Source organism: Salmo salar, chromosome 14 (assembly GCF_965601325.2).
Source record: "Salmo salar chromosome 14, fSalSal1, whole genome shotgun sequence".
Taxonomy (NCBI): Eukaryota; Metazoa; Chordata; class Actinopteri; order Salmoniformes; family Salmonidae; genus Salmo; species Salmo salar.
In genome coordinates this window covers 56,400,215-56,424,342 of record NC_138304.1, presented here as the reverse complement: position 1 = coordinate 56,424,342, position 24,128 = coordinate 56,400,215, and the positions used below count along the sequence as shown (strand labels likewise).

General features: G+C 44.6%; 1 protein-coding gene across 2 annotated transcripts in view; it reads right to left on the bottom strand.

The window, feature by feature from the left end:
* Positions 1-16,849: 16,849 nt before the first annotated feature.
* Positions 16,850-24,128, bottom strand: part of LOC106569835 (MAP kinase-interacting serine/threonine-protein kinase 2) — a 55,363-nt gene continuing 48,084 nt past the window's right edge. For both annotated transcript variants that reach the window (XM_082961054.1, XM_082961053.1), the window contains exons 11-12: positions 23,931-24,095; positions 16,850-23,271 (exon numbers count right to left, since the gene is read on the bottom strand). In XM_082961054.1, coding sequence (XP_082817180.1) covers positions 22,882-23,271; positions 23,931-24,095 — 555 coding nt within the window. In that variant the 3' untranslated portion in view covers positions 16,850-22,881. The remainder of the gene's footprint in view (positions 23,272-23,930; positions 24,096-24,128) is intronic.

Below are 24,128 nucleotides of genomic sequence, written 5' to 3'. Positions count from 1 at the left end.
TGAAAACTGAGGATCTCTGCTGTAACGTGACACTTCCTACGGCTCCCATAGGCTCTCGGAAGGCGGCAAAACGGTGAATGATGCCTTTGGAGCCCCTGGCTGAAAAACAGTAGCGCATTTGGATAGTGGTCGATCAGAGAACAATGAGACTGGGGCGCGTGCACGAGGCGACACCATGTTTTTATTTTTTCGTCTTTGAACGAAAACAGGGTTTCCCGGTCAGAATATTATCGCTTTTTTACGAGAAAAATCGCATAAAAATTGATTTTAAACAGCGGTTGACATGCTTCGAAGTACGGTAATGGAATATTTCGATTTTTTTTGTCACGAAACGCGTCGGGCGCGTCACCCTTCGGATAGTGTCTTGAACGCACGAACAAAACAGAGGATATTTGAACATAACTATGGATTATTTTGAACCAAACCAACATTTGTTATTGAAGTAGAAGTCCTGGGAGTGCATTCTGACGAAGAACAGCAAAGGTAATCCAATTTTTATTATAGTAAATCGGAGTTTGGTGAGGGCCAAACTTGGTGGGGTTCAGAATAGCTAGCCTGTGATGGCGAGCTATCTACTCAGAATATTGCAAAATGTGCTTTTGCCGAAAAGTTATTTTAAAATCGGACATAGCGATTGCATAAAGGAGTTCTGTATCTATAATTCTTAAAATAATTATGTTTTTTGTGAACGTTTATCGTGAGTAATTTAGTAAATTCACCGGAAGTTTGCGGTGGATATGCTAGTTCTGAACGTCACATGCTAATGTAAAAAGCTGTTTTTTGATATAAATATGAACTTGATTGAACAAAACATGCATGTATTGTATAACATAATGTCCTAGGTGTGTCATCTGATGAAGATCATCATAGGTTAGTGCTGCATTTAGCTGTGGTTTGGGTTTATGTGACATTATATGCTAGCTTGAAAAATGGGTGTCTGATTATTTCTGGCTGGGTACTCTGCTGACATAATCTAATGTTTTGCTTTCGTTGTAAAGCCTTTTTGAAATCGGACAGTGTGGTTAGATTAACGAGAGTCTTGTCTTTAAAATGGTGTAAAATAGTCATATGTTTGAGAAATTGAAGTAATAGCATTTCTAAGGTATTTGAATAACGCGCCACGGGATTCCACTGGCTGTTGAGTAGGTGGGACGATTTCGTCCCACATACCCTAGAGAGGTTAATCATTTATCTACTAACTTAATAATGATACAGAATACACACACTTACATGAGACAAAGGTCCCTAGTGGACTGACAAGATATGACAGCTTGTTACAACATAGATGGCGGGGGGGTGAGAAAAAGGGACACATTTTATAACTATTTTCCCATAAACCATATACTTTGCACATGAACCGTCGCCCATTTGGAATAAGAACTCATGAATGTATTTACATGTGAAATGCCTTCGTTCGTCATTTATTTTAGGTCGGAGCCTTCCAGCTGTATCGCTCTAATTGTCCAAAAGGGGCCTCCCCTTTCCCATCTTCTACTGTTGTTCACTCTGGAAGATAACCAGCCATGTCGACGGTTCGCACTGATGAGCATAGTAGGATAGTCTCACTTAGATTCACTTTTCTCGATATCAGACTTAAGACAGTTAATCAGCTGTACCAGTGATTGACTGAGAGGGGAGTTTGTCGCCTCTTCCTCCTCGTGTTGGTATTCAGGATTCGGACCACGATGGACATGAGCTGCAGCTCTTCGTCTCTCTGATCTAAAGGAAGGTGAGTTTATTTCTTCACCTCGTGTTGAGGTTCAAAGTTTCAACCATTTCCAACAGGAAGCTACCACTCCATGCTTTTCTGGTCTAAAGTTAATTTCGTTACCAAGGATTTTTATGCACTCTGGCCAAAGGGGACGGCTCTGTCCGTCTGACACGCTCTTCTGACCTACCTCGGGGAGTGTCTACTTAATGTAGGAGGAGGAGAGGAGAGGATATGATTAGAAGTTCTCTTATGACTCCTAAAATCACATTCATATCTTAACAAAAATACTTACATATTTTTTCATTTTTTTGAAAACTTGACAGATAAAGGGGGTATCCTTTCCCAGTTACAGTATCCATACCATTTTAAATAACATCACAAAATGAAAACCAATATTACATTAGTTTTCCATAGTTCCCCACTGACCATTCCCCACATTCTTTGTTAGTATTATTGTTCCATTATCCACGTTTGGACGTTAGAGTTTTGGGCGAGCAAAAGTCTCTGGAGACAAAGGGACATTCCTTTAGCCAATACTGGAGGGTAGAGAGAGAGTCCTCTCCTGCTTAATTTACGACTGGGCATGGAGGTGTCAAAACCCCCACAGCCCCTTTTCGGGTGGGAGAGGGTCTGGTTATTGTCAGCCATTGCCAAGCTGATCTGACCCATTGTGATCCTCACAGGACAATCATGACAATACCAAGGAACTTTAAGCTCTAAACCTGCTCCACTACAGCTCTGTCGATAAGAATGGGGGCGTGCTCGGTCCTCCTTTTCCTGTAGTCCACAATCATCTCCTTTGTCTTCATCACGTTGAGGGAGAGGTTGTTATCCTGGCATCACACGGCCAGGTCTCTGACCTACCACTGTTGAGTCGTCGGCAAACTTAATGATGGTGTTGGAGTTGTAAATGGCCATGCATTCAAGGGTGAACAGGGAGTACAGGAGGGGACTGAGCATGCACCCCTGGGGGGCTCCAGTGTTGAGGATCAGCGTGGCAGATGTGTTGTTACTTACCCTTACCACCTGGGGGCGGCCCGTCAGGAAGTCTAGGATCCAGTTGCAGAGGGAGGTGTTCAGTCCCAGGGTCCTTAGCTTAGTGATGAGCTTTGATGGCACTATGGTGTTGAACGCTGAGCTGTAGTCAATGAATAGCATTCTCACGTAGGTGTTCCTTTTGTCCAGGTGGGAAAGGGCAGTGTGGAGTGCAATAAAGATGATATCATCTGTGAATCTGTTGGGGCGGTATGCAAATTGGAGTGGGTCTGGGGTTTCTGGGATAATGGTGTTGATGTGAGCCATGACCAACAGACGTGAGTGCTACAGGTCAGTAATCATTTAGGCAGGTTACCTTGGCGTTCTTGGGCACAGGGACTATAGTGGTCTGCTTGAAACATGTAGGTATTACAGACTCAGACAGGGACAGGTTGAAAATGTCAGTGAAGACACTTGCCAGTTGGTCAGCGCATGCTCGGAGTACACGTCCTGGTAATCCGTCTGGCCCTGCGGCCTTGTGAATGTTGACCTGTTTAAAGGTCTTACTCACATCGGCTATGGAGAGCGTGATCACACAATCGTCCGGAACAGTGGATGCTCTCATGCATGCTTCAGTGTTGCTTGCCTTGAAGCGAGAATAGAAGTAATTTAGCTCATCTGGTAGGCTCGTGTCACTGGGCAGCTCGTGGCTGTGCTTCCCTTTGTAGTCCGTAATAGTTTGCACGCCCTGCCACATCCGACGAGCATCGGAGCCGGTTTAGTATGATTCAATCTTAGTCCTGTATTGATGCTTTGCCTGTTTGATGGTTCGTCGGAGGGCATAGCGGGATTTCTTATAAGCGTCCGGGTTAGACCCACTCCTTGAAAGCGGCAGCTCTGCCTTTTAGCTCAGTTCGGATGTTGCCGGTAATCCATGGCTTCTGGTTGGGGTATGTACGTACAGTCACTGTAGGACGACATCATGTGTGGGCAACATCGCACTTATTGATGAAACCAGTGACTGATGTGGTGTACTCCTCAATTCCATCGGAAGAATCCAAGACCATATTCCAGTCTGTGCTAGCAAAACAGTCCTGTAGCTTAGCATCTGCTTCATCTGACCACTTCTTTATTGACTGAGTAACTGGTGCTTCCTGCTTTACTTTTTGCTTGTAAGCAGGAATCATGAGGATATAATTATGGTCAGATTTGCCAAATGGAGGGCGAGGGAGAGCTTTGTACACGTCTGTGTGTGTGGAGTAAAGGTGGTCTAGAGTTTTCTTCCCTCTGGTTGCACATTTAACATGCTGGTAGAAATTAGGTAAACCAGATTTAAGTTTGCCTGCATTAAAGTCCCCGGCCACTAGGAGCGCTGCTTCTGGATGAGCATTTTCTTGTGTGCTTATGGCCTTACACAGCTGGTTGAGTGTGGTCTTAGTGCCAGCATCGGTTTGTGGTGGTAAATAGACAGCTACGAAAATTAATAAAACTCTCTTGGTAAAGAGTGTGGTCTACAGCTTATCATGAGATACTCTACCTCCTTATCACGTTGCATTAATAAATAACGACTTATTATCATTTGTAGATCAGTCAGTCACAATTTATCTGCCATACATTGCTATTTTGATCGTCTCGAACACGGCCATAAACTCTCTGGGAGGGAAAGAAAAATCCCTGCGCATCTGCTCAGAAGGGAGAGAGCTGTGGGAGTCAGGGGAGCCTGGGGGGTGGGCTTTGAGGGGCCTGGGGGGTGGGCTTTGGGGTCCCTGGGGGTGGGCTTTGGGGTCCCTGGGGGGTGGGCTTTGAGGAGCCTGGGGGGTGGGCTTGGAGGAGCCTGGGGGGTGGGCTTTGGGGTCCCTGGGGGGTGGGCTTTGAGGAGCCTGGGGGGTGGGCTTTGAGGAGCCTGGGGGGTGGGCTTTGGGGTCCCTGGGGGTGGGCTTTGGGGTCCCTGGGGGGTGGGCTTTGGGGTCCCTGGGGGTGGGCTTTGGGGTCCCTAGGGGGTGGGCTTTGGGGTCCCTGGGGTGTCCCTCCAAAAAAGACCTACTTTATAAAAATAAACACACAGTAATTTATTTTACTCCATGTCTCCAACATACCAATATCCTTCTTGATTATCCACTTTTTTAACATAGATACTGCCTATAATAGGCTGTATGTTCCTGGTACGGTCACTGCACCCCCCTCAACTGGAAGCCTCTACAGGCACTGACTCGCCACACTTTTGACCCTTACACACAAACATACACCCAAAAATCCATAAACGCACACATTCACGCACTTACATATACAGTACCAGTCAAAAGTTTGGACACACCTACTCATTCAAGGGTTTTTCTTTGACTATTTTCTACATTGCAGAATAATAGTGAAGCCATCTAAACTGTGAAAGGTGTGTTGAGTCATTGTCCTGAGTGTGCAAAGCTGTCATTAAGGCAAAGGGTGGCTACTTTGAAGAATCTCAAATATAAAATAACACTTTTTTTGGTTACTACATGATTCCATGTGTTATTTCATAGATGTCTTCACTATTATTCTACAATGTAGAAAATAGTAAAAATAAAGAAAAACCCTGGAATGAGTAGGTGTGTCCAAACTTTTGACGGGTACTACACACACACACACACACACACACACACAGTCAACACTGCCGACTCCAAGTCGTGAAGGTAGGCAACAACACCTCCGCCACGCTGCCCCTCAACACAGGGGCCCCACAGGGGTGCGTGCTCAGCCCCCTCCTGTACTCCCTGTTCACGTATGGCTGCATGGCCATGCACATCTCCAACTCAATCATCAAGTTTGCAGACGACACAACAGTGGTAGGTCTGATTACCAACAATGACGAGACAGCCTACAGGGAGGAGGTGAGAGCCCTGGCTGAGGGGTGCCAGGAAAATAACCTCCCCCTCAACGTCAACAAAACGAAGGAGCTGATCGTGGACAACAGGAGACAGCAGTGAGAGTACACTCACATCGATAGGGCCATAGTGGTGAGGGTCAAAAGCTTGAAGTTCCTCAGGGTGCACATCACAGACAACCTGAAATGGTCCCTAAACACAGACAGCAAGGTGAAGAAAACCTCTTCAGCCTACACATTATACCCCATCATGTCAAAGTGGTACATTATACCCCATCATGTCAAAGTGGTACATTACACCCCATCATGTCGAAGTGGTACATTATACCCCATTATGTCGAAGTGGTACATTATACTCCATCATGTCAAAGTGGTACATTATACCCCATCATGCCAAAGTGGTACATTATACCCCATCATGTCAAACCCCTTTGTTATGTGGAGCCTAAATAAGTTCAGGAGTAAAAATGTGCTCAACAAGTCACATAAGTTGCATGGACTCGCTCTGTGTGCAATAATAGTGTTTAACATGATTTTTTTTAATGACTACCTCATCTCTGTACCCCACACATACAATTATCTGTAAGGTCCCTCAGTCGAGCAGTACATTTCAAACACAGAACAAAAAAAAACACTTTGGATGGTGTACTGTATGAATACACCCAGTTACTACAAAGAAGCATGCGTCCTTTGTAGCAATTCAGCAAAGCTTGAAGAATTTTGAAAGAAATAATGGGCAAATATGTAACACAATCCAGGTGTGGAAAGCTCTTCGAGAATTACCCAGAAAGACTCACAGCTGTAATCGCTGCCAAAGGTGCTTCTACAAAGTATTGACTCAGTGGTGTGAATTCTTACTGTATGTCAGTTAGATTTTTCTGTATTTGATTTTCAATGCATTTGCAAAAACCTCTAAAACATGTTTTCACTTTGTCATTATGGGGTATTGTGTGTAGATGGATGAAACAAATATAATCAATTGTGAATTCAGGCTGTTACACAACAAAATGTGGAAAAAGTCAAGGGGTCTGAATACTTTCTGAAGGCCACTCTGTACAGAGCATTCAGAAAGTATTCAGACCCCTTGACTTTTTCCACATTTTGTTACATTACAGCCTTATTTTTAAATAGATTTAAAGAAAAAATTCCTCTCATCAATATACACACAATACCCTATAATGACAAAGCATTTTTTTGGTGCAAATTTATAAATAAAAAAATATTACATTTTCATTAGTATTCACACCCTTTACTCAGTACTTTGTTGAAGCACCTTTGGCAGTGATTACAGCCTTGAGTATTCTTGGATATGACGCTACAAGCTTGGCACACCTGTATTTGGGGAGTTTTTTCCAATTCTTCTCTGCAGATCCTCTCAAGCTCCGTCAGGTTGGATGGGAGGGTCGCTGCACAGCTATTTTCAGGTCTCTCCAGAGATGTTCGATCGGGTTCAAGTCCGGGCTCTGGCTGGACCACTCAAGGGCATTCAGAGACTTGTCCCGAAGCCACTCCTGCGTTGTCTTGACTGTGTGCTTAGGGTCGTTGTCCTGTTGGAAGGTAAACCTTCACCCCAATCTGAGGTCAGGAGCAGGTTTTCATCAAGGATCTCTGTACTTTGCTCCGTTCATCTTTCCCTCGATCCTGACTAGTCTCCCAGTCCCTGCCGCTGAAAAACATCCCCACAGCATGGTACTGCCACCACCATGCTTCACTGTAGGGATGGTGCCAGGTTTCCTCCAGATGTGACGCTTGGCATTCAGGCCAAAGAGTTCAATCTTGGCTTCATCAGACCAGAGAATCTTGTTTCATTTTCAAAAATTTCTAAAGACCTATTTTCGCTTTGTCATTATGGGGTATTGTGTCTAGATTCATGAAGAAAATATTTTATTTAAATTAAAGTAACCAGTGTTCAATGACTCTATGTACAGCGCATTCAGAAAGTATTCAGACCCCTTGACTTTTCCCACATTTTGTTACGTTACAGCCTTATTATAAAATGGATTAAATAAATATTTTTACTTAAAAAAAAAATAAGGATTTTTCTTTGCTGGTCTCTGGGGAGATAAATCTAGCTAGCTAAGTCAACCATTGGCTAGGCCATCAGAAGATAGGCATCTGCCATTCAACTGTATTAGGGCAACATTTTGGAGTGATAGTGGAATCAACCAATCACATTTTGACTTAATAGGTGGGACTAGGCCAACAGGTCACTGCACAATAGTGAGCAATATTTTTCACATGGTCTAGCTAGCAAATTTTTCTTGTCAGGTGTTTGTTGCTAATTTGTTAGCTTCTCCCTTTTCAAGAAAAACTTTCAACAAGACGTTTCAAATGATCATAATCTGGTAATTGGAACTGGGTTTTTTATTGCAGCATGCTTGCTGTAGTTAGACATCTGTTGCATTTAAAGTGGAACTGACAGCGTTTAAGCAACATTAAATATGATTTAAATCTGTTCATATACACCCCTGTAAATTCTTAGAAGGTTTGGGAGTGACGTATTCTAAGGCATTGGTGAAAATTCTATTGCAATGTAGAGTGGGAAGGGGGCCGTGCTTTTGGACAATTAATAGACACTGCAGTAAATAAAAACCGAATAAAAAACATCTGTCTTGTCCAGGACCGGAGTCTATACAGATCGGTGCGCTATAGCCAATCAGAGCTACAGTAGGCCTTTATGCAAATAAGCCATCTGCCATCATTCACTATGAACTGGCCTGTGTGTTTACAGGCAGTAGGACCTGTCATCATTCACTATGAACTGGACTGTGTGTTTACAGGCAGTAGGACCTGTCATCATTCACTATGAACTGGACTGTGTGTTTACAGGCAGTAGGACCTGTCATCATTCACTATGAACTGGACTGTGTGTTTACAGGCAGTAGGACCTGTCATCATTCACTATGAACTGGACTGTGTGTTTACAGGCAGTAGGACCTGTCATCATTCACTATGAACTGGACTGTGTGTTTACAGGCAGTAGGACCTGTCATCATTAGATCCCTCACTTCCAAGGCAGTTATAGTCAATGAACTAATCACTGATCATAATCTTGATGTGATTGGCCTGACTGAAACATGGCTTAAGCCTGAAGAATTTACTGTGTTAAATGAGGCCTCACCCCCTGGTTACACTAGTGACCATACCCCCCGTGCATCCGGCAAAGGCGGAGGTGTTGCTAACATTTACGATAGCAAATTTCAATTTACAAAAAAAAAAACAATGACGTTTTCGTCTTTTGAGCTTCTAGTCATGAAATCTATGCAGCCTACTCACTCACTTTTTATAGCTACTGTTTACAGGCCTCCTGGGCCATATGCAGTGTTCCTCACTGAGTTCCCTGAATTCCTATCGGATCTTGTAGTCATAGCAGATAATATTCTAATTTTTGGTGACTTTAACATTCACATGGAAAAGTCCACAGACCCACTCCAAAAGGCTTTCGGAGCCATCATCGACTCAGTGGGTTTTGTCCAACATGTCTCTGGACCTACTCACTGCCACAGTCATACTCTGGACCTAGTTTTGTCCCATGGAATAAATGTTGTGGATCTTAATGTTTTTCCTCATAATCCTGGACTATCGGACCACCATTTTATTACGTTTGCAATCGCAACAAATAATCTGCTCAGACCCCAACCAAGGAGCATTAAAAGTTGTGCTATAAATTCTCAGACAACCCAAAGATTCCTTGACGCCCTTCCAGACTCCCTCTGCCTACCCAAGGACGTCAGAGGACAAAAATCAGTTAACCACCTAACCGAGGAACTCAATTTAACCTTGCGCAATACCCTAGATGCAGTTGCACCCCTAAAAACTAAAAACATCTGTCATAAGAAACTAGCTCCCTGGTATACAGAAAATACACAAGCTCTGAAGCAAGCTTCCAGAAAATTGGAACGGAAATGGCGCCACACCAAACTGGAAGTCTTCCGACTAGCTTGGAAAGACAGTACCGTGTAGTATCGAAGAGCCCTCACTGCTGCTCGATCATCCTATTTTTCCAACTTAATTGAGGAAAATAAGAACAATCCGAAATTTCTTTTTGATACTGTCGCAAAGCTAACTAAAAAGCAGCCTTCGCAAATGGAGGATGGCTTTCACTTCAGCAGTAATACATTTATGAACTTCTTTGAGGAAAAGATCATGATCATTAGAAAGCAAATTACAGACTCCTCTTTAAATCTGGGTATTCCTCCAAAGCTCCATTGTCCTGAGTCTACACAACTCTGCCAGGACCTAGGATCAAGGGAGATACTAAAGTGTTTTAGCACTATATCTCTTGACACAATGATGAAAATAATCATGGCCTCCAAACCCTCAAGCTGCATACTGGACCCTATTCCAACTAAACTACTGAAAGAGCTGCTTCCTGTGCTTGGCCCTCCTATGTTGAACATAATAAACGGCTCTCTATCCACCGGATGTGTACCAAGCTCACTAAAATTGGCAGTAATAAAGCCTCTCTTGAAAAAGCCGAATCTTGATCCAGAAATTATAAAAAACTATCGGCCTATATCGAATCTTCCATTCCTCTCCAAAATTTTAGAAAAAGCTGTTGCACAGCAACTCACTGCCTTCCTGAAGACAAACAATGTATACGAAACGCTTCAGTCTGGTTTTAGACCCCATCATAGCACTGAGACTGCATTTGTGAAGGTGGTAAATGACCTTTTAATGACGTCAGACCGAGACTCTGCATCTGTCCTCGTGCTCCTAGATCTTAGTGCCGCTTTTGATACCATCGATCACCACATTCTTTTGGAGTGATTGGAAACCCAAATTGGTCTACATGGACAAGTTCTGGCCTGGTTTAGATCTTATCTGTCGGAAAGATATCAGTTTGTCTCTGTGAATGGTTTGTCCTCTGACAAATCAATTGTAAATTTCGGTGTTCCTCAAGGTTCCGTTTTAGGACCACTATTGTTTTCACTATATATTTTACCTCTTGGGGATGTCATTCGAAAACATAATGTTAAATTTCACTGCTATGCGGACGACACACAGCTGTACATTTCAATGAAACATGGTGAAGCCCCAGAATTGCCCTCGCTAGAAGCCTGTGTTTCAGACATAAAGAAGTGGATGGCTGCAAACTTTCTACTTTTAAACTCAGACAAAACAGAGATGCTTGTTCTAGGTCCCAAGAAACAAAGAGATCTTCTGCTGAATCTGACAATTAATCTGGATGGTTGTACAGTCGTCTCAAATAAAACTGTGAAGGACCTCGGCGTTACTCTGGACCCTGATCTCTCTTTTGAAGAACATATCAAGACTGTTTCAAGGACAGCTTTTTTCCAGCTACATAACATTGCAAAAATCAGAAACTTTCTGTCCAAAAATGACGCAGAAAAATTAATCCATGCTTTTGTTACTTCTAGGCTGGACTACTGCAATGCTCTACTTTCCGGCTACCCGGATAAAGCACTAAACAAACTTCAGTTAGTGCTAAATACGGCTGCTAGATTCCTGACTAGAACCAAAAAATGTGATCATATTACTCCAGTGCTAGCCTCCTTACACTGGCTTCCTGTTAAGGCAAGGGCTGATTTCAAGGTTTTACTGCTAACCTACAAAGCATTACATGGGCTTGCTCCTACCTATCTTTCCGATTTGGTCCTGCCGTACATACCTACACGTACGCTACGGTCACAAGACGCAGGCCTCCTAATTGTCCCTAGAATTTCTAAGCAAACGGCTGGAGGTAGGGCTTTCTCCTATAGAGCTCCATTTTTATGGAATGGTCTGCCTACCAATGTGAGAGACGCAGACTCAGTCTCAACCTTTAAGTCTTTACTGAAGACTTATCTCTTCAGTAGGTCCTATGATTAAGTATAGTCTGGCCCAGGAGTGTGAAGGTGAACGGAAAGGCTGGAGCAACGAACCGCCCTTGCTGTCTCTGCCTTGCCGGTTCCCCTCTTTCCACTGGGATTCTCTGCCTCTAACCCTTTTACAGGGGCTGAGTCACTGGCTTACTGGTGTTCTTCCATGCCGTCCATGGGAGGGGTGCGTCACTTGAGTGGGTTGAGTCACTGACGTGGTCTTCCTGTCTGGGTTGGCGCCCCCCCCTTGGGTTGTGCCATGGCGGAGATCGTTGTGGGCTATACTCGGCCTTGTCTTAGGACGGTAAGTTGGTGGTTGGAGACATCCCTCTAGTGGTGTGGGGGCTGTGCTTTGGCAAAGTGGGTGGGGTTATATCCTGCCTGTTTGGCCCTGTCCGGGGGTATCATCGGATGGGGCCACAGTGTCTTCTGATCCCTCCTGTCTCAGCCTCCAGTATTTATGCTGCAGTAGTTTATGTGTCGGGGGGCTAGGGTCAGTCTGTTACATCTGGAGTATTTCTCTTGTCTTATCCGGTGTCCTGTGTGAATTTAAATATGCTCTCTCTAATTCTCTCTTTCTGTCTTTCTCTCGGAGGACCTGAGCCCTAGGACCATGCCTCAGGACTACCTGGTATGATGACTCCTTGCTGTCCCCAGTCCACCTGGCCGTGCTGCTGCTCCAGTTTCAACTGTTCTGTCTGCGGCTATGGAACCCTGACCTGTTCACCGGACGTGCTTGTTGCACCCTCGACAACTACTATGATTATTATTATTTGACCATGCTGGTCATTTATGAACATTTTAACATCTTGACCATGTTCTGTTATAATATCCACCCTGCACAGCCAGAAGAGGACTGGCCACCCCTCATAGCCTGGTTCCTCTCTAGGTTTCTTCCTAGGTTTTTGGCCTTTCTAGGGAGTTTTTCCTAGGGAGTTTTTCCTAGCCACCGTGCTTCTTTCACATGCATTGCTTGCTGTTTGGGGTTTTAGGCTGGGTTTCTGTACAGCACTTTGAGATATCAGCTGATTTACGAAGGGCTATATAAATACATTTGATTTGATCATTCACTATGAACTGGACTGTGTGTTTACAGGCAGTAGGACCTGTCATCATTCACTATGAACTGGACTGTGTGTTTACAGGCAGTAGGACCTGTCATCATTCACTATGAACTGGACTGTGTGTTTACAGGCAGTAGGACCTGTCATCATTCACTATGAACTGGACTGTGTGTTTACAGGCAGTAGGACCTGCCATCATTCACTATGAACTGGACTGTGTGTTACAGGCAGTAGGGGCTGCCATCATTCACTATGAACTGGACTGTGTGTTTACAGGCAGTAGGACCTGTCATCATTCACTATGAACTGGACTGTGTTTTTACAGGAAGTAGCAACAACGTGACTTTAGATCATTAGAACACATTTCACCAAAAGCCACAAAATGCACCTGAATGGATTTCTGCTAATACGTAAAACACCACGCGAGTTCTCTTACATTTTGGAACTTTACAGTCCTATTGATCAAACAACCATGAAAAGGTTTACTCTCTCTCTGTTATGCACAACAACAACAACAACAAGATCAACAACTAATGCTAGCCAGAACAAGAATAAAAGGGCTTAATAAAAGGACTTTTTAATTATTTATACTTTTGATACTTACATATTTTAGGAATTACATTTATTTTTTATATTAAAGTATATTTAAAACCAAATACTTTTAGATTTGTATTCAAGTAGTATTTTACTGGGTGACTCACGTTTACTTGAGTCATTTTCTATTAACATATATTTACTTTTACTCAAGTATGACACCCCTGGTAGGACACACCCCTGGTAGGACACTATCACACACATAAATCTACATGGAGTATTCAGAACTGATTTCATTTCTTTACCAAAATAAATTGTTTTGCATTTCACGTGGGTTGACTAAGACTTGATCTCGTAATCTTGCCAAAGATTAGTTGTTAAAAGGTATCAACGTATCTAAGGTATAATAATGCATTATAAATATTTTTTGATAGTAACACATTTTTATCAAATGTAAAACTTAACTGTTTGGAGAAAGTTCTACTGGTTGAAAACACATGGTTTGTGCAGGAACACATTGTGAACACCAGAGGGCGCCAGAGCCTAACAGTCAGCCACCATGAAGTACTGAACAGCCAGATGGAGGGAGCAGCCGAACCTACAGACATGTTCACTGAGTGAGGACTACATGGGAAGCATCACAAACACAGGATTCCATCGTAGCTCAGTGGATAGACAAAGGGAGCATCTGAGATGGCACCCTATTCCCTCTATGTAGGCCTATAGAGCCCTATTCCCTCTATGTAGGCCTATAGCGCCCTATTCCCTCTATGTAGGCTTATGGCGCCCTATTCCCTCTATGTAGGACTATAGCACCCTATTATTTCACTAGCCCATATGGCTCTGGTCTAAAGTAGTGTACTATATAGGAAATAGTGTGCCATTTGGGATGTAAAAACAGTACCCTCTTATCAAATGTGATTCTGGGAATGTTTAGCACATCTCATCACGTGTGGAAATCATAGACAGCATGATATAGTGTGTAGGGAAGACTTCACTGGTGTAAATACACTAAAGACCTAACCACAGATGGACCAATCAGCCAGATATTTCACCGGATGTATAAAATGGGAACCATCTGCTTGGCGTTTCCTCTCACTACCAAATATGGTGATGAGAGGAAGCCCAGTGGCCGGCGGTGGGTGAAGATGAGGTGAGATTTTGGCCGACATTCTGCTAATTTTGTCATCGATTTATTAAAAAAAAATATATATATTTTCTTTCCAATTTCGATCTTGTCTCATCGCTGTAACTCCCCAACGGGCTCGGGAGGTGACTTAACCCGGAAGCCAGCCGCACCAATGTGTCAGAGGAAACACCGTTCAACTGACGACCGCAGTCAGCCTGCAGGTACCCGGCTCACCACAAGGAGTCGCTAGAGCGCGATGAGCCAAGTAAAGGCCCCCTCCCTGGCCAAACCCTCCCCTAACACCATATAATTCTGTTCCCCAAACGACACTAAACAAAAATATAAACGCAACATCCAACAATTTCAAAGATTTTCCTGAGTTATAGTTCATATGACGAAATCAGTTAATTGAAATAAATTCATTAGGCCCTAATCTATGGATTTCACATGCATCTGATGGTCACAGATACCTTAAAACAATAAGGTAGGGGCGTGGATCAGAAAACCAGTCAGTATCTGGTGTGACCACCATTTGTCTCATACAGCGCGACACATCTCCTTCACATAGAGTTGATCAGGCTGTTGATTGTGGCCTGTGGAATGTTGTCCCACTCCTCTTCAATGGCTGTGTGAAGTTTCTGGATATTGGCGGGAACTAGAACACGCTGTCGTACGCGTCGAACCAGAGCATCCCAAACATGCTCAATGGGTGACATGTCTGGTGAGTATGCAGGTCATGGAAGAACTGGGACATTTTCAGCTTCCAGGAATGGCGTACAGATCCTTGTGGGGCCGTGCGTTATCATGCTGAAACATGAGGTGTTGGTGGCGGAGAGAGAGAGCAACAGCAGTAGGGTGTGAATCCTCATGCCAAGTACAGAGGTGAAGAGAGGAGGGGTGAGGAAAGGAAGAGTAAGGAAAGGAGGGGTGAGGAGAGGAGGGGTGAGGAGATGAGGTCATGAATAACCATGATTACTCTGTATTTCTGTCATCACTATTCTAATGGATGAAAGGATGCACACTCAGTAATACTCCAGGACCAGAGTTGGAGCCCTATGTTGTTTATTGTTTAATGTGCAGTGCACATTAAATGATAAAGCTGTGTGCTGGCAGTTAAAAATGAGCAGTTAGCTACATCTTAACTACTGAGACGAATGTTTCTGTTGTTGATAAGAGAATTATATAATAAAGGTAAATGAATAAAGAACCCAACCCTGTCACGTAACCAATTAGTAATTAGTAGTTATGTAGCATGTATAATGAATAATTAAAAGTACTAATCGGGACAAAATGTGTGTGTGTTTTAGTGGGCCTAAGAAAACAACAAGTAGACTGGGATTGACCCGACAGCTGAGGAACTTGGAGTAACTTAGAGAAGAAAGGGAGTGACCCTCAAGGTTCCTCTAATCTCGGGGGAAAGGAACAGACAGCGCTGGGTAGTGATTAACAGTGTTGAGAAGTCCGGGGAGGGATACAATTCACCTACTGTTTGTGTGGAGGTATGTGCGTAAGCGGGGAGTGAGCATAAAATGAACATCTTTGTGTAATGTACCTCAGAACGTTCTCTGAATAAACCGTACGAACCTTTTGCAGAAAGCTGAGTCTTTGCCTAATTATTCTTAACCCAGTGTCTTACAAACCTTGAGGATTAATCAAGGCTTATTGATTGGTAATTATTATCATTGGGATAGAAAAATTCCACTGACAGTTGTACATTATCCCTGGATAAATAAACTGAACTCAGTAAGAAAGCTTCCTTAGCTCAGAATAAGTTCTGTCACTGGTTCACACTCAGTAAGATTATTAGAGTAGATACGGTTAGGTTTGCTCAGCATTTGATATCATTAAAGACCAGTGGCACATCACGTTTTGCTTTCCCCGCCAGTTTCCACGTGGATTACTGGGCTGGTGTTACCAGTCAACCAATCAAACCTCCATGTCTGATAAATCCGTTATCTGGAGTAAATATGTCGGCAGTCAGCAACTACTATGACGCAGTAGGAAGGTAAGCGATTGATCAAATGACAATGATAGCGCACAACGAGGCTGGTTAGAAGGGTGGCCGACAGGATATCGGTAGTTACCGAGCCTGGTTAGAAGGGTGGCCGACAGGATATCGGTAGTTACCGAGCCTGGTCAGAAGGGCGGCCGACAGGATATCGGTAGTTACCGAGCCTATTTAGAAGGGTGGCCGACAGGATATCGGTAGTTACCGAGCCTGGTCAGAAGGGTGGCCGACAGGATATCGGTAGTAATCGAGCCTGGTTAGAAGGGTTGGCCGACAGGATATCGGTAGTTACCGAGCCTGGTTAGAAGGGTGGCCGACAGGATATCGGTAGTTACCGAGCCTGGTTAGAAGGGTGGCCGACAGGATATCGGTAGTTACCGAGCCTGGTTAGAAGGGTGGCCGACAGGATATCGGTAGTTACCGAGCCTGGTTAGAAGGGTGGCCGACAGGATATCGGTAGTTACCGAGCCTGGTTAGAAGGGTGGCCGACAGGATATCAGTAGTTACCTCGCACACAGCAACAGAGGTTCCTGCTGCTCCATGAACGTGATGCGTGGGAAGCGGTGTTAATTACCACAGATGTAGTGTAGTTCTTACTATCCAGAGACACGTGAAGTTGGGCCAGCTAGCAGAAACGATATACATCGAAAGAGAACGGGAGAGAGACAGAGTTATAGAGAGAGTTCTGAAAGCCAACATGTGAGTTGCAGGAAGTGAATTTCAGAGTCGAAGGACGACAGACAAGACAATCTTTTTCTCTGTGGATTAAATTTATTTCAATTTTTTTCCCCCAAAAAAGAATTGTACAATACAAAATTGTTTTGCAACGGCTTAGAGAAAATGGTTTGAGTAGAGGTATGTCATGACAAAGTGCTTTTTGACATCCATTGTTCCGCTGCTTTGCAGTTCGATTTTCGTTCCCTCCCCACATGCGTCTACAGGCTGCTGAATGAACCAAGCACACAGTGGACCAAACAGAAAGATCAAAATGACCGACTGACGAGCCCCAGAACAGACTAGGGGCCACTACAACTGAACAGAATGTCAGTGAGGGTCATAACCAAAAATGCATTGCGCCAAAAGAAAGTAAAAAAATAAAATAAAAACATCTGGATAGATTTGCTAGTTCCATTTTCAGATGAAAAAAATGAACGCAGGTTCAATTAAATCAAGGCGTTGACTTTTCAGGGACTTGTTCAAAACTAAAAACATTATTTAAAAGTGTTTCACATTCATTCTGACACTATTTGAGGTTTTGAACGGTTTCCAACAGCCTGACCGCCACGTAGGCTGAAAACACAGTAATCTTGTATTAACATTCCACTCCTTGCCAATCCTTGTCATGCCAAACAGTGGCGAGGAGTGGAACGTTAGTACTTCCTGGATTTCAGGCTACCCATCAGGCAGATTGTCACTGACTGACAACAACAGTGAGGGTTGTATCTTAGCAACGAGGGAACATGAACTGAATTATACCATATTATTATCAAAGGCTTCATCATGTTTCATTTGAAAACAGGCTTTACATGAGCCTACCCACACGTTAGAAAAATAGAGTTGGAGTTAGGAATATGATGTATATCATAGCAAAAATATACTTGGGCCTTTCTCTGTATGGGGACTCAAATGGGACCTACTTCTCAGAGGTCAGTCCTACTTCTCAGAGGTCAGTCCTACTTCTTAGAGGTCAGTCCTACTTCTCAGAGGTCAGTCCTACATCTCAGAGGTCAGTCCTACTTCTTAGAGGTCAGTCCTACTTTTCAGGGTCAACATACTGCCATCTATCCTGACAGGCTCTGTCCAATACACTGCCATCTATCCTGACGGGCTCTGTCCAATACACTGCCATCTATCCTGACGGGCTCTGTCCAATACACTGCCATCTATCCTGACGGGCTCTGTCCAATACACTGCCATCTATCCTGACGGGCTCTGTCCAATACACTGCCATCTATCCTGACGGGCTCTGTCCAATACACTGCCATCTATCCTGACGGGCTCTGTCCAATACACTGCCATCTATCCTGACGGGCTCTGTCCAATACACTGCCATCTATCCTGACGGGCTCTGTCCAATACACTGCCATCTATCCTGACAGGCTCTGTCCAATACACTGCCATCTATCCTGACAGGCTCTATCCAATACACTGCCATCTATCCTGACGGGCTCTGTCCAATACACTGCCATCTATCCTGACAGGCTCGGTCCAATACACAGCAGAGGGGCTTGTTTTTCTACTGCTTATGAAGCTGCTGGTGACTGGTTGTCGCCTGGATTCTACATGAAAGGCTTCACTTGGGCTAGACTGGTCTATGTTAGAGCAGAAACTGTGTGGCAGTGTTAACTAGGGTCTTCCCAGACGTACTGTGGTAGAGATTCAGACATTCAGGATAAAACAAAAGTCGAAACTAACGGATGGACTTGTTTTAAGATGGCACTTACGATAGATTTCTGCGACACACAGTTGTTCAACGACGTTACCAGCACAAAAGAAAAACCATAAAGCAAACAGTTTGTGGTTTGATCTGAACAAGATAGACAGAAACACTGAAGTTAAATAACCATATTCATCTCATTTATCTCTCCACCCTCCTCAACATACTGTTCCATCAATAACAGAACTATTCTCTCTGAACCGGGACACAGAACCCCTCTGTTCCATCAATAACAGAACTATTCTCTGAACCGGGACACAGAACCCCTCTGTCTGTTCCCATCAACCACAGAGTTCAATAACAGAACTATTCTCTCTGAACCGGGACACAGAACCCCTCTGTCTGTTCCCATCAACCACAGAGTTCAATAACAGAACTATTCTCTCTGAACTGGGACACAGAACCCCTCTGTCTGTTCCCATCAACCACAGAGTTCAATAACAGAACTATTCTCTCTGAACCGGGACACAGAACCTCTCTGTCTGTTCCCACCAACAATGTAGAAACTTTAAAACAACAGTAAAAACAGAAGCTTAACAGCCGGAGAAACAGCAGCCTGACACAGTATAGTAGAGAAACGTCCCAAATGGCACCCTATTTCCTGTATAGTGCACATAGAGCCCTATGGGCCCTGGTCTAAAGTAGTGCACTGCATAGGGAATAGGGTGCCATAGGGCTCTGGTCTAAAGTAGTACACTGCATAGGGAATAGGGTGCCTTTGGGACACAACCCTAGGAGTTATTGGGAGTTAACCCCCCCCCGAAATATAAAGTATGGGTTTATCATTCACATCTGCGTCATATCCTTTAAGATCTGTTGTTTGGAATGCTTTCCCTAATTGGCCCCAAAATTAATTCAATTTAGATTTTGAGAAAGACTGTTGAGAACTTTAAATAACATATCGTTGTTGCTTTAGGTCATGTGATAGTAACTTTTATTTTATAGCAACATGTGACATTCCTATACAAAAGTTAAGCGGAGCTAAGCTGATCTGGGCAGCTGGTTATAGCCACAGTACTAAGCTGATCTGGGCAGCTGGTTATAGCTACAGTACTAAGCTGATCTGGGCAGCTGGTTATAGCCACAGTACTAGGCTGATCTGGGCAGCTGGTTATAGCCACAGTACTAGGCTGATCTGGGCAGCTGGTTATAGCCACAGTACTAGGCTGATCTGGGCAGCTGGTTATAGCCACAGTACTAGGCTGATCTGGGCAGCTGGTTATAGCCACAGTACTAGGCTGATCTGGGCAGCTGGTTATAGCCACAGTACTAGGCTGATCTGGGCAGCTGGTTATAGCCACAGTACTAAGCTGATCTGGGCAGCTGGTTATAGCCACAGTACTAGGCTGATCTGGGCAGCTGGTTATAGCCACAGTACTAGGCTGATCTGGGCAGCTGGTTATAGCCACAGTACTAAGCTGATCTGGGCAGCTGGTTATAGCCACAGTACTAGGCTGATCTGGGCAGCTGGTTATAGCCACAGTACTAGGCTGATCTGGGCAGCTGGTTATAGCCACAGTACTAAGCTGATCTGGGCAGCTGGTTATAGCCACAGTACTAGGCTGATCTGGGCAGCTGGTTATAGCCACAGTACTAGGCTGATCTGGGCAGCTGGTTATAGCCACAGTACTAAGCTGATCTGGGCAGCTGGTTATAGCCACAGTACTAGGCTGATCTGGGCAGCTGGTTATAGCCACAGTACTAGGCTGATCTGGGCAGCTGGTTATAGCCACAGTACTAGCCCTAATATGGGACTAAAACACATGGCCCTGGGCATTCGCTCTACAAGTGGTTCATTTGGTCTTCTTGGAATACTACCAGCTAGCTAGCCATGCTGGAGCCTCGTCTGGACACACTGAAAAAGCAGTCACCTGGACAACCAAGGCCTTGATTATTCACTAAATGACTTGTCATCAACATGACAGATTATGACCATTGTCAAGTATTACCAAGGCCTTTCAAACCTCTTAATAATATTAGAATGTACATCTTTTGATCGCGTGAATTGAAGTAAAGAAAAACTGAGGATCTCTCTCTCCCCTCGTCTCCCTTTGACTTCTATTGATACCTGGCGAGTCAATAACAGTTCTATTGAAACCTGGCTGATACCTGGTGAGTCAATAACAGTTCTCTTGATACCTGGCTGACACCTGGCGAGTCAATAACAGTTCTATTGATACCTGGCTGATACCTGGTGAGTCAATAACAGTTCTATTGATACCTGGCGAGTCAATAACAGTTCTCTTGATACCTGGCTGATACCTGGTGAGTCAATAACAGTTGTATTGATACCTGGCTGATATCTGGCGAGTCAATAACAGTTCTATTGATACCTGGCTGATACCTGGTAGGTCAATAACAGTTCTTTTGATACCTGGCTGATACCTGGCGAGTTAATAACAGTTGTATTGATACCTGGCTGATACCTGGCGAGTCAATAACAGTTCTATTGATACCTGGTGAGTCAATAACAGTTGTATTGATACCTGGCTGATACCTGGTGAGTCAATAACAGTTGTATTGATACCTGGTGAAGTCCCCCCCCAGCTCTCTCTATATATATATTTCTAGGTCCTGAGGTATCTGCTGGAAAACAGTTTGTGTTAAAGTTTTAAGTACCTTCGTTGCTGGGACTCTCTCTTGGATTCAGACCAATTTAAGGCTTGTTTCCCCAGACACAGATTAATTAAACTTAGTCCTGGACTAAGAAACATGTCTAAAGGATTCTCCATTTGAAGTGAATTTTAGTCCAGGTCCGGCTCAGTTTAACTTGTGCCAGGGGGAACCAGCCCTAAGAGCTCAGGCTACTTTGGCAGGGTCCATGTCTTCCTATTACAGTCAGCAACAATGACTGCATCAAAACGGCATCCTATTCCCTATATGCCACTTGTGATGCAGCCAGTCAGTGAGCACAACATGTCAAATCAGAACGGCTCAGATCTCAGATCGATATTACCACCACAACAGCAGTGGTCAAGGGGCAGAAATAATGATAACAGGTGAGATGTTGTTTGGACTTTGTGTTGGTGTGTAAAGTCCCAGCAATGAGGAGGTACTAGATAGTTAGCTAGCCTAGCGGCCTCGTAAAGACTTGGCTAGCCTAGCGGCCTCGTAAAGACTTGACTAGCCTAGAGGCCTCGTAAAGACTTGGCTAGCCTAGAGGCCTCGTAAAGACTTGGCTAGCCTTGCGGCCTCGTAAAGACTTGGCTAGCCTTGCGGCCTCGTAAAGACTTGGCTAGCCTTGCGGCCTCGTAAAGACTTGGCTAGGCTAGCTGCCTCGTAAAGACTTGGCTAGGCTAGCTGCCTCGTAAAGAGTTAGCTAGCCTAGCTGCCTCGTAAAGAGTTAGCTAGCCTAGCTGCCTCGTAAAGAGTTAGCTAGCCTAGCTGCCTCGTAAAGAGTTAGCTAGCCTAGCTGACTCGTAAAGAGTTAGCTAGCCTAGCTGCCTCGTAAAGAGTTAGCTAGCCTAGCTGCCTCGTAAAGAGTTAGCTAGCCTATCGGCCGGGCCCGGTTATCAGGCCACCTGAGCTCCCACTACAACAAGCAGGAAGGGTTTGAGTGAGCCACTCAGTGAGTTTGGATAAGTGCGTTACAACACTGATGCTAGCTGGATAGGTGGGCCATCCCACCCTCGTAGACTGAAGGAGAGGGAAGGTCCTGAGGGGTATACTATAAAGGAGTTAGCCAGCTAACGTGCCTACATATTCTGATTCCTTTTTATTTTGTAGAAAGATAAGCTTGAAAAACAGCATGTCGATTTGATTTAACAAACAAAAAAACATATCCAAGTTTAGCTTTATTTAAAAAAAATATTAACAAAAAAAATCAATGTCTATTTCGACTTGCTTATCAAAGTTATCTGGCTAACTCATTGAACCCACTTTGCAGTATACCCCCTCTAGTTAGTAGATCCATCCTGGTGTCTTTAGTGTATCTGATGAAGCTGGTTGATGAAGTTTTCAATTCAAAGTGGGATGACCCAGCTCCTCTGAGTACAGCGCGTGGAACATCAGCAGTAGCAGCCATTGGTCCTTTGGTGTGGGAGCTTGTTTCAATTGTAGTTGTTTTTTTGTTTTTTTTTGTGCCTTCAAAATCCCTTTCCCCTACCTCCCTCCTTTGAATTAGGCATAGGGTCAATGTGCTTCTTTAAGTGCTTCGAAGACCACGACCCCATCATCATCCAAGCCACTGAGGTATTTGCAGGTGTAGCTTAGTGATGAGAAAGATGATGGGAGGGGGTAGAGGGGGAAAAGAGGTGAGAGGAGGAGATGAGCTATGAATTTTTCAGGAGCATTATCAGGTTAGGTTTTGCAGTTGGTCGGTCAGTTTAACGATTATTAGAGGTTTCAGACACAGTCCTCCATGATGACCAGGGGGGCAAGGAGCTGCCGGAGCTCCGAGGCACACACTGGCCCTGTGTGGGGGGGCCCTCTCCTCCTTCGCCGGGCCAGCCGAGAGGACAAGGGGGAGAGGGGGCGCAGGGAGCTCTGGGGGCTGAGGCTGCAGCTGGCAGTGGTGCTGGTAGCCATGTGGTGGGGCGAGGGGGACAGAGAGAGGGACCCCAACGACCCTTCTTCCTCAGAATCTTCGTTGAGGTCCTCTCTCTCCTGACGGTCGCTCTCGTCCTGCTCAGCTAGCTGGCGGGTGACGGCCACAGCCTGGCCGGCGAAGAAGGTCAGGTCCTGGGCTCTGCTGCCTCTGTGGTTCATCCTGGAGGGCACGGTGTTGGGAGCACACTGAGGGAAGAGACAGACGCGGAATGATTAGGTCATGAATTCTAGGCAGCTACCTTTTGTCCCTTCCATTAGAGGTCAAAGTTGCTCTGTCTTATAGTTCAAAACCAGAGAGCTGAACTGAGAGATGGAGGGAGAGATCAAAAGAAAGATTGAGAGAGACAGACAAGTGAGAGAAAGAAAGCCAGACGGAATGAGAGCCATCAAACAGTCCAAGCGTCAATACAGTACCTAAGCTCAAATTCTACTACGCTGGCTCTGACACTCCTTGGATGTGGCAGGGCTTTGCAAACTATCATGGCTTACACAAAGAGAAATCCCGCCACAAACTGCCCAGTGCCTACCAGATGAGCTAAATTCGAGGCAAGCAACACTGAACCATGCATTTGAGCACCAGCTGTTCCAGACGACTGTGATCTCGCTCTCCATAGCCGATGTGAGTAAGACCTTTAAACAGGTTAACACGGGGCCAGATGGATTACCAGGACACGTACTCAGAGCATAAACCTGACCAGCTGGCAAGTGTCTTCACTAACATTTTCACCTCTCCCTGACCCAGTGTGTAATACCTACGTGTTTCATGTAGACCACCATAGTGCCTGTGCCCAAGAACAGAGACACACAGAGAGACACAGAGAGACAGAAACAGATAAGATCCATACCCCTTGGACCCAGGGGTGCTGCAGGACCTGAGCAGCACTGAGGCGGTTCTTGGCATCTCTGACCAGAAGTCTGGTGATGAGGTCTTTAGCTCCAGAGGAGATCTGCTTCCAGTCCTTCTCAGGGAACTCGTACTTCCCCTCCTGAATGCTCTCAAACAGCATGTTCTGGAGAGGAGCCAAGAGAGAGACTGGGTTTGG